This window comes from Stegodyphus dumicola, chromosome X1 (genome assembly GCF_044657685.1).
Source record: "Stegodyphus dumicola isolate Sdum_Otavi_A_Nest chromosome X1, ASM4465768v1".
Taxonomy (NCBI): Eukaryota; Metazoa; Arthropoda; class Arachnida; order Araneae; family Eresidae; genus Stegodyphus; species Stegodyphus dumicola.
Genome location: NC_140780.1, coordinates 103,315,813 through 103,328,029, shown reverse-complemented (window position 1 = coordinate 103,328,029; position 12,217 = coordinate 103,315,813). Strand labels below are relative to the sequence as shown.

Below are 12,217 nucleotides of genomic sequence, written 5' to 3'. Positions count from 1 at the left end.
TTTTTTTTTTTCCCAACTTCGACTAATTTCGGGGATATATTCTCTGCTAGAGCAGACCATTTTGAGCACTTCGTTGCATTTTTTTATATACTTATGTGTTTAGAAATTTGCCTATGTTTACGTTCGTCAAAAACCGCCTTAATTTAACCGCCTTAACCATTTAAGTTTTATTTTTCTCCCAATGGCAGACACTTACCTATACCGGCATTGGCCACTATTAGGTTAGAGGTGGTAGCCATTTTACTGTAGAGACACCTAATAGGCGGCCGCTGTTACCTCCTGTGAAGCGGCAGACAATTTTACATCCATGCCTTCTCCGGGATTCGAACCCTGGTCTTTCGTCATCGCAGTCAGGCTCCCCTAACCACTATACCGTCTGTGCGGCAGACTCATTTATATTAGCGGAACTTTGAGCCCAAGAAACATGCACGAACTTGATGGTTCAGCTTGACGGCTTTTTAATGGAATTAATTTGACGCACTGATAAGTTATTTTACTCTCGAAATTTTGAATGACATTACCGTCAAACCTGTTTATTTGGTTTATGCAATAAATGAATAGGTACTCAAATTTATATCGAAAAGATTAAGTGCATTTTATATCCCGTCAGCAAAGACATCAAGCTCGCCTGTGTTTCTTGGTCCAAAATTCTGTTAGTGTAAACGAGGCTTTAAATTGGTACGTGTGGTTCTTAGGCACAAAATTTGCGTTAAACTCGCCTTAACCGGTGTATGTAACAGAAATCAAACGTCGGACATTGGACATCGCTGGTGGCTTTTGAAGCATCAACCGCTAGAAGTTTTGACCTTTAGTTGGCGCTGTGCTCTGAGGCCTTTGGCTGGAAGAATAAGCGCTTTTGCACAACTTAGATTAGTATCTAAGCTAAGCAAACACGAAAATGTTATTTGGTATATGAGAAATGCATAATGAAGTTGAAACTTAATAAACGTAGAAGAAGTAAATTATATATCAAGAATTTGTATTCTTGCGATGAGGACTTTGAAAATTATTTTCGAAGTTTAAATGCGTTGATACTCGAATTATGAAAATGCGTTGAGAGTAATAATATGGATTGAAGTAAGGTACAACAAAGTCCTGTTCCCGCTTTGGAGAATTCAAACAAAAGTCCTAATACTTTGCCAGTTAAATCACAGTCTTCAGGCTCTATTGCTTTCATGAGATTTATTAACTATGACCAGGAAGAAAAATGAGGTTATTGCACTTTGGGCCTGCGTTGGCGAAGTTTAATATGCAGGGTTATGATGAATAGTAAGATGATGCTTGAATGGATGCACAATTGTTGGATCATAGTTTGCGAGTTGTGCTATATGATGATGTTTTGAATTTTGTTCACTTCTGAAAAAATTATTCGCGGCCATCAGTAAATAATCTTGGGCATGAGGAATTTTTAAATCCTGATGTAACTGTTGATTTCTGACAAACCACGGTGAATTTGTTAGGCTTCTAAGGATTTTATTTTGGAGGACGGTAATCTTTCGACTATAATATTTTGGCGCGGTGGCCCAACACGGTGCTGCACAAAAAAGTATTGGCCGAATTAGCACTAGATATAAAGTTCTCTCAATATTGTGATTCAATTTTGATTTTCGCCCTATTAAATTGTAGATGGACAGGAAGGCAGCGTTGGCTTTGCTCAAAGCATATGCCACATGGTCTTTAAACGTTAATTGTTCAATTGTTCATCTAGAATGATTCCTAGATATTTTGTTGAACTGACAACTGGAAGTGGAGAATTATGTATTGTAATGGGAATATTAACTGGCTGATTTTTACGATACTTTCTAAATAGGAGGATATTGCTCTTGCTGATGTTTATTTTGAATTTCCATAATTTACGCCAGAGCTTTCTGAAATGTTTGATTTTTTATATATGAAGTGATTAATCTAATAATTCCTTGAGGTATCATTTTGTAAATTTAAGGTCTCATTCAATTGAAACAGCGATGATCGCTCAAACAGCGATCGTTGTATCCAGCATTAGCGATCACTTTTGAAAACGAGTGATTTTTTGTATTCATTTGAAACACTTCCCTACCAGTCGAACTCGTAGGGGTTGCTAGAGGTTACTTGATGCGCGATGCTGTTTGTCACGTGGTCGGAAGTTGCGTTTGTTTCGAAATAACCAATGAAAGAGCTACCAGATGTGCAGGTTGACTCCTCGTAACCGTTCTTTAGGGTTGCAGTTCACGTTTGGTGTGCCATCTTTGGCTTTTCAGCGCTATTGTTTCAAAGTTTTATCTATGAAAATTCTTCAAAGGTATTATTTTATTTTAATTCCTTTATGAAAACAGCTAACCTAAAAGACACATTCCATTCACATAAATCATATACATGTGAAAAATATAGGTCAAGTAAGTTTTGCATACTGAAAAAAAAAGTGATTCAAAGGACCTTTTAAAGCAAAAGAAAAGAAAAATGTAACTAGTTCGATTAACAACTCAAAAAATACAATGTAATATATTCTAAAAGGAAAATTATATAATACACAATCATGTAGATTACATATATTTAATAAATACACAAAACTCTATAATGACTCTAATGTTCATAACTATATAATAAACGCCAACACATATCACATCATGGTACATAACACTGCTATGAAAGGAAGAATTTTTAATTAGAAACATACCTTTTATATTTATTTGATAACATAGACAAATAAAATATAAAGATGACAAGAAGTTATGAAAACACGTTATGCAACTTAAGAAACAGTAAGAAGCCTTTTAAGTTATTGCAATATCATAAGGCACTGATTAGGAAGTAAATATCATTTTTTCATTCTTTTACATCGGTAATACTTTTTTCATTAAAAACTAGCAGTGAAAGCCAAAACAAATTTATTATTGGCGCCTCTGATGCAAGGTCACACAAAAATAAACTTGATTTAGCAAATTTCTAAAACATTAAAATCAAAAATAGTAAATTACAGTAACATATATTATTAAATTATTTTAATTACACATAAAAAATTGTCTGTATTAAATTAAGAATCACTGACTAAGCTTGTACAGCATTTTAAAACATATTTTATGTTGATACATTGGAAATAAATTGACAGCAATCGCAGTTAAATGAAAGAGCTGGAAATACAGTCTACATGATGTATAAATACAGTCAAAATTATTCGTTAAATACCTAAATTGATGCTTACCTTCTTCAAAATGAATATAAATGCGATATATTAATGTTACTTTAAGGGAAACATTATATAATGCATAATTTCAATCATATTATCCAATGTTTACATTTTTTTTTTACATTGGAGGCCGACTGACAGATTTGGTGACAATATAATAAGGTAGAAAAATAACATACGATTTTAAACCATGAATTCCGCATTAAAATTTAAATAAAAAGTGCACTTCATAGTTATAATCACGCACAAAATTGAAATCAAATGTATAATATAATTATTTAAACTTTGTCCTTTCGCGATAATAACAATAAAGAAAATCACATCAGCATCTACTTATCGCCGTCGGTAATTGTGTATTGACTATACACATTCTGATATTCATTTTGTACATATAAATCAGTTTGTCATTAATTAGTAATACTTAAATGATAATACACATTTCGCTTAAACATGAACACTTATTTTTTTAACAATTATGAAAACATACGAAGCTGAACTTACTTCAAAAGTGCACGGTCTTGCGATCGGAATCTATTCCAATGGACAAGAATTAATTACCCATTTTCTTCGTATTTCTTTATTTCTCGGGAAACAGAACATACTAAAGTTATTTCTGGAACGATATGAATAATTTGATGCAGTGCATCCACGCATATTTCTCTGAATTAGGTAGCAATCCATCAACACAAATGTAAACAACACAACGCTAAATCAATGTCCACTAGCAACAAGTGCACTTAATTTGGATACAACACAGATGATGTGTCCGCTGCCCATGCTAGAATCCTTATACACCCTATACTTTGATATAAGTTGCTGCTCACTCAGCAGATCTAAAGCATTTTCTTTAGCACACTTGATTTCTGTCCTCGTGAAAGCACAAACAACACAGCCGCCATATTGATTCGATCGTTTTTCGCCGCGGAATGGTGGGTTCCAAGTGATCGCTATGAGAACGAGCGATCGCGAGCTCAGAGTGATCGTTGCGTTTCAATTGAATACCAAAACAGCAAAATCAATCGCAACTGATGACGTATGACGACTAACGATCACTAAATGTTTCAATTGAATGAGGCCTTAAATCGGTATGGCAGATCCGATCAAAAGCTTTTCCTATATCTAAAAAGCAGGCTGCTATGCATGATTTATTAGTAAAGGCTTCTCCTATTGTTTCAATGACGTTTAAAATTTGCGTAGTAGTTGAATGTCCGTGACTGAAGCCGAACTGGCGTGCAGGCCTTCGATCGAAAATATTGGAAACAAATTTATGATATTCTATATGGCAACACCTTGCATTTCGGTGTACGGTAAATTTAAAGTAAATTTAATGAATTTAGCTATTTGTGGCAATTACAGCTTTTATTATTTCCTTTAGTCACTTTATATGTAATAATATTTACATATGAGTTATTATAATTGAAGTTTCAAAAAATGAGAAATTGACCCTTTATGTAACGTTAGACGCGCCATTTTGTTTCATTTGAACAAAGCTTGCAGTAGGGAATTGGCGTGTTTCTTGTTGCTGACGGATTAGTCAAATTAAATATGAGTGCTAGCGATAAACAAAGTGAAGTATCTGTTCAGCGGAAGGAGGATTCTTTAACTGAAAAGGAAAAGGTCCAAAATGATGTAAAATCAGATTCTTCTCCTCAAAAAAGATCTGCTGCTGAGGTAAGTGTGATACCGGTTTCTTCATTGCATGGCGGCCATGTTATACAGTTGTTGTTTAATGTACATGTTCCAACTCTCTTAATAAGAATTTCGTAAAAAGCATATGAAATAGAAGTCTTAAATGTAACTTTAAACTTGTACAAAAAAATTAAAACGAAGAATTTACAAATTTGGTTTTGTTTCTTCCTCTTTTATTGCGTGTGGGGGGGGGGTTGTTAAGCTATTGTGTCGAGTCTAATAAGATTGTGGTATGAAAAAGTTAAAAGAATTTAATTTCGTTAAAAGAATTTAATTTCGCTATTGTATAACACATGAGATGCGATAACTGAATAATATGGTACCATAATTTCTTCGCAAACTCCTAGCGAGTTCATTTTCTCATTAGTCCAATATACTTATAGAATTTTAGAAAGCCTCTTTTTTTAATATTGTAATAATTTTGATGACTTATGTGTTAAATTAGCAAATGTACGCTTGTTATCTGAAAAAGCGGGATATAAATGGCAGTTTTAGAAATTTGGGAAGGGGGGGGGAAGGATTAAATTCGGGATTTTTAATTTCCCAGTCTTCGGAAGATTTAGCGTTGTATTAAAGTTATTAAAGAAATATTAAAAAGCACTAGTTTTATTCATATCTTGAGAAAAATTAATAATTTTGAAAGAATGCTGTGCCATAAGATACTCAGCTACGTCTGATATTGGCTATTCCGTGGCTTCGCCATTTTACCCTCTTCGTTTTGTGTATAATTAGTAAGAGTGAAAGTAACGAGAATATTAAAAAAAATTGTATTTTTGACGATTTGCTAATGTATCATGGGATGATGTATACCTTATTCTGAAAGCGCGCGTTAAAGAAAGGGTAAGGTAGAGTAGAATGGAGAAATTTTAACCTTTTTCCATTATCAGGAGGAGAAAGCTATAAGATTTTTTTTTTCGTTTCTAAAATGATTTTATTTAAAGCTGGAATAGAGACCCAAGTTGTAGATATTTTTTAGTGTTTATTTAAAGACACTAAGTGCTTTATATTTTACACTTTCATTGACACTTTAAATTTAGAATTTCAATAAAATAGTTTCAGGATTTGGGATGGAATAACGTGCAAAAGCCAAGAATTCAGGTTATTTTTCTCAGATGTCTACCTGATGTGGGGATGATTTGCTACTAATTAGGAAGGTGGTAGGGGGGAAATGCGAATAGTTTAACTTTGAATAGAGTTGCTAATTGGAGGGTAATTTAGTTGAATCATTTAGCTGATATACAGCTTATAACAAGTATAGAATATTTCAGAACGTTTGGTAGCTGAATGTATTGGTAGGTTCATATTTTTTGATGCACTACTGTAAAACTTTTCTTTATTAAAAGACAGTTGAAATCTAGTTGGTTTTTAAATGTATTTTTATGGAAATTGCATTGTGCTGTGGTATTTGTTAAAATTTGATGACTGTAGTAATTAATTTTCCATGTAGCATTTCTATGTGTGTAGAGCTATGAATTTGCAGAACCATTTCAAAGAAAATTGTAATTGTATTCATGAAAACTATTGTTATTTGAAATTTAGTATTTTGAGAGTACAAACTCAATTTTTCTTGTAACATCATTAGTCTATAAGTATGCAAAATTTTATAGCATGCAGCAATTTTTAGTTTAATATATTTTTTTTTCTTTAATAATTTGTGTACTTTAGCCTGAAATGCTTGAAAATGTCAGTCTGATTTGAGCAGACCTTTTCAAGAACCAGTCTCTGAATATTGTTCTCATTCCCTTGGATATTCTCTCAATAACTTCTTAAAATTCGTAATAGACGTTAGATGGAAATTCATGTTAAGTTTTACCCTACTGTTTTGGAATTCTATGCTAGTCTGTCTTGTTATATGAATTTAGCAAAAGTAAATTGAGATACTTGCATATTAGTGCATCTACCTTGGCACCATTTGACGACTTTTAACAGAAGAAAAAGAATGACTTTTTACTTAAATACACATGTCAATAATCAAATGTAGTCACCACAGGGTGATCGTTTTTGTGTTTTTGTTCTGATAGAAATTTGATGGGTAACTACTTCCATAGACTAAGAAAACTGAAAACAATACCAAAATCCTGAAAGCAGAAATGAAAGCCTTCAGTAATTATCAAAATACTGTATACCTTTAGAAATTTTACCTTAATTCTTTCCATTGCAGGCAAATCCTATGAGCAGATATTTCAAAATTGTCTATGGAAATTGTTGCAATGTGGAATACAACAAAAAGAATCTTATGAAAATCATGTTATTACATGTTAAAACTGAAGAATTGGTTTGCTTATTGTTGCCAGAGTTATGTGTGTATTGAAAGCTTGGCAAGTTATGCTAAGGTGCTGTTAATAAGTACCAAAGCTAAACTTGTATGGTTTTTATAACTCTTACATTATTATATTATTGCATATTGTTGTTTCATATTCATCTAGGGAATTTTTTTTGGTCCTTTAAAAAATAACTGTCTTAAAATGAAAATTGATACTACCAAGCGTTCTAAATTATAGTGTGAAGTAATTGCATAAAAATATAGTTAGCTACTTGATATTGCATAATTGTAAAATGATGAATTATGTGTGTATTTTTAGCTTTGTCAAATGGCAAAAAAATTTGTAAAAACTTTGATGTTGATTTGAAATCTTTTAGCTGATCTGTTCCAGACAAAGCCGAATATAGTACAAAGTCAAATCCACACCCACACCACCAATTAAAAAAAATTAGTTTTCCTTTAAAATGGGTGAGAATGGAAAATGTATTACTAAGGAAAAGAAAACTTGTGCCGTAAAAAGATTTATCTCCCAACTGTAATTCCTGCACATCATTTGCCAATAAATAAGGGGTAAGAAATTCCACTGTGACCTTTGCTTGATAATGACCACAATAACTTTTGTTAGGGGTATTTTTTATCTGATGTAGAAAACGTCTTTTGTGAAGGCAACCCTCCCCTTGGGCCGTTAGCCCTCAAGTGCTTTGTCATAATTAAACCATGTGACTTGAACAATACATAAAGCTTCTTGACATTTGTTTGTTATCGGAAGTTCCTTGTACTGGTATATTTTTGTTGGCATAGCAATGAAGCAGGGAGAAAGATTCTGAGCAACTGAAGCTTAGATAACATAGCAAATAATGCTGCTCCTTAACATTTTGATACAGCTTATAATTTTTTTTGCAGGCCGTTATTATTATAGCTATCTTATCAAAATTAAAGTTTGAATTTTCAGTTACTTTTAAAATAGTTTATAGATTGGAAGGTTAACAGTATATGGCATAAAAGAAGCTGTAAAGTATATTTCAATTTTATAACAGTTATTTTAATTTAGTGAACCTTTCCTGCCTTACCTCATTTCAACTTACAACTTCCTGCCAGAATCAGTTTTTAGAAATGCATTGAATGCAAATGAGGAGATAGTATTAAAGGAAGGTTCAACTGACTTCGAGAGAGAAGGAGAAATTCTGAGTAGCGTGTGTTTGCCTTTGGGCTTCTCTAAGCTGTCGTTACGCTTGGCATTATTATTAGGTGCCTTTTGATCATTTGCTGGTTAATTAAAGATATGGGCCAACTACTTTAGAATTGTGTTAGCTTCGGCTAAATCTCTCAGTGATAGTTCTTACTTTTAAGCCCAAATGGAGGCTTTTCTGTAAGCCGAAAAGCAGGGACGGACTGTTAATCTTGAGTGAATAAAGTATTTTAACCCTTCTTGAGTTTATGCTTTGTTATTTGAACTAAGCGATAATTTGCTTAACAGTTCACTAGGTTCCTCGACACTTAATTTAACAGAAGTGAGGAACTAGTCAAAAGTCTTTAATCTGGACTCGTCGGGACTTTGGCGATTCCGGATTAGGGGTTTTTTCGAATTGTAGATCATCAGTTTAAATCTGGTAAGATGGCATGCAGAAATTATAAAATTAAAAATATGAAACCGTAATTTATGAAATAAAGAGCAATTATGATCTAAAGGGTATCAAAATATAAAAAAAAGCTTTATATTTATTTGTTTACTTTATTAAACATTTTCAACGCGTGCATGCGTAAAGCATATATTACACAGAGTCGAAATCAGAAAATTGCAACCAGAAAACTATTTGATGTGTATTTGTGATATTTATAATCACCCCCCCCCCCCCCCCGCAGAGCAGCGTGAAATTGATAAACATATTTCGGAATGATTAGAGAATCAAAGAATATGCCTTTATCCATTTTTTTTGCAGCAGTACCACTTTGTTTGATGGACATTGGAACATGCTTTCGCTTTATAGATCCTTTGGTAGCTCCAGAATCGGAAATTCTTTTTGACATAATCAAAAGTTCAAGCTTATTTTTATAAAATTGCTCTAAACTGAAATAGATAATTTTAGCTTATACCGTCCGTTATACATTAAACGTGCATGCGTACGGTAACGCATGCGCAGAAAGTTTGTAGCTTTGAGTTCTGGATTATGGACATCCGGATTAAAGACTTGACTGTATGTAAAACTTTTTAATTTTTTGTAGATTTCTACTTGCAGTATATAACAGAAAAATCATTTATTGTACTAAAAGGGACCATGACAAATTGTGATTGAATGGGTGAAATGTCATTGTAGGGAGGATATGTCATTGATGGGTGTGATGTTAGTGGATCAAGCCAGAATATTTCACAAGAAAAAGTAAAAGTTTTAAAAATCATCATGGAATATGGATTTCAGAGAATATGTACCATCATGGATTTCAGGCAAAAAACTTCAACTGAAATTGAAGAACCTGAACAGTTAAGAGGTAAATTCATCTAACCCATCAAAACCAAAAAGTTATCTCTGGAACAAATTTATAACTATGATGAAACTGGTTTTCCTGGGAGTGTATATGAAATACCTTGGTGACTGCAGAAAAGACGACTGATGGATTTTGGTATGTGCAAATGCTAGAAGGGCATATAAATGTAAATTCTTCGTAATTGGAAAAAATGTATTACTTCAGGCATTTCAAGGAATAAAGATTTTCCTTAAGATGAGTGATCTTAAGGAAGATAGTGGTGAGATCATTTCAAGAATTTTTTAAATACCTTATTGTAACATCTGGATGGAGTATTGCAAGGTCATGGAAGGACATGCCTACATATATTTTTAAAAATGTTGGGTATAAAATATGTGAGCTGCCTTGTTTCATGGTGATGATAGCTTTCAAATTAGTAGGTTTTTGGAAGACAAAATTTTCCAGTTAATGGAATTAGTGAAAAAATTATATGAACCAATATAAAGATATGTTTTCCATTGTAATAACAGTGCCCAAGCATCAGTGAATTAATGTGTAGTGAAATCTGTATGGTTTTAAATCCAGAAAATATGTCTACCGATACCAAGGAAAATAACAATGAGGTTGCTCAGACTAAAAGGATTTTGATTGACAGTTCATTGAAAATTACAGTGCAATGCCAAGAATTCAGAACTGAACTAGAAATCATAGCTATCTATAGAATTATGGAGAAAGTATTAGCAGAAAAAACAAGCAGCTTAAACGACTTGCATTAAAAAATGCTTAATGAATTAATATTGAGCATTTTTTGAAAATTTTGATTTGCTTAAGGTCACTAATGATTCATTATTTCATAAATGACCATGGCTGGAACAGCTATCACAAGCTTGCCATCAGTAGTGACTAAGCGGTTGCAGCTGGCGAATGGGATGCAAACCCTGGAAATGCATAGTTATTACTTCCTCCAGTTTCCTTTCTTTTTTGGTAGGTTAACAGACTATGTTCTATTTAAAGTTGTGCCTTATTTGTCTTTGAATACAAAGTAAATTTCTGTATTATATGATCTATGGTACTTAAGCAAAGAATTCACTGTTGAAGCTTTACATACACAATTTTCAAGGTGCATTTTGATTGTTGTTTGTCAATGCAGTCAATTTTTGGAAATAAAAAAAGGTTGTCTTGCCATTTGTGCTGTCACTTCGTATTAATTGCATGTGAAATTATTCATGAACTTATGAAATATCGTATCAAATCCTTCAGTAGCCATTTATTGAAAATAAGTTGTTTTTTCGCTGTGTTTTAAGAAATGTGTATATGAGAATTTCGACATCATACTATGTGATACTTGGCCAATGAGTTGTGATAAAAGTGTTTGTTGCCAAATTCATGCAAAAATTTTCTCTATTGCTCATGGGCTCAAAGAAATGAGAATGAGTGAACAAGGGGAAAAAAAGGTAAAGAAGAAAAATACACCACCTTTTTATATAATTTTTAATCGACTGCTAAATGAATATAAAAAAAGTGATTTTAGCCATGATGTTAAAAGGGGTGAAAGCAAGAGACAGTTTGGAAAGTAGAGATGCACTGAGTTTAATAGCTTATATGAAAATTGTATTACTCAATGCAGAGTGTGCTCAATGTATCCTGAAGCAGCAGATAAATACCAGTTACGCCTACACTGTCTCGAAACCTTTAGTACTGAAACCTTTAGTACTGACTTGACTCCATCATTTAAAATAATTGGAAGTGTTTTAAAAGCAAGGAAATTAGTTTCCATGTAAAATGTTCAATGCCAGTGTTATACATGTAAAATGCTACTTGCTGGATCAAATGAGTTTTTTACATCATATACTCACTAGTGTTGAAAAATGATCCACTGTGATATCCTAAAGAAATCATGGGAGCCGACCATTCTTTAACATAGACAGCCAAGCTGAATATTCGTGGGAAAAAATTGTGTATATGGTGGGATCACCTTAGTGTCTTGTATTATGAGTTGATTAGACTGAAGGAAACTATTACTGGGGCTCTGTACCAAACACAAATGATGAGACTAAGCTGAGTATTTAACCCCTTCGCGTCGACTGTCACGTATACGTGCCAGCAACGAACACACTTATCTACCGGCCGACACGCAGGCGTGCCAGAGCGTTGTTGCATTCTCTACCGACTGTCACCTATTTGTGCCAGTACCTTGGAACGTTTCTCAAACTATAATTTCTGCCACAAGATGGCACTGTATGTCCATATGGTTTCGGATACATGTGCATTAGACCTTCTACTTGAAATGAGAGAAGCATGACTCACATACACGTGTTTTTGATTATATAAACAAACGGGGAACTAAATGTTTCCGAATGTCGTGATTTATGACGTCTCTTTAAATCGCACTTTATTCGCACGTGGTAGTTGTTTATTGTAAGTAGAAGTTTTATATGCGCTAAAGCGTTGCGTATTTCCGTTTACAGTTCAATTTTTAGAAAATAATTAGATCTTGTTAGACGTGAATTCTTTCTGTTTTCACCGTTTCAATGCCGAAGCGTCGAAAATGTTTAACAGAGCATGAAAAAGCAGAAATGACGCAAAATATTTCAGATATTGATTCTGAAAGATTAACTGAAAGACATTTTCCAAAACTT

At 33.2% G+C, this 12,217-nt stretch overlaps 1 protein-coding gene across 1 annotated transcript in view; it reads left to right on the top strand.

The window, feature by feature from the left end:
- The first annotated feature begins 4,636 nt into the window (after positions 1-4,636).
- Positions 4,637-12,217, top strand: part of LOC118184664 (uncharacterized) — an 83,389-nt gene continuing 75,808 nt past the window's right edge. The window contains exon 1 of the mRNA XM_035354366.2: positions 4,637-4,834. Within this exon, the coding sequence (XP_035210257.1) occupies positions 4,709-4,834 (126 nt within the window). The 5' untranslated portion in view covers positions 4,637-4,708. The remainder of the gene's footprint in view (positions 4,835-12,217) is intronic.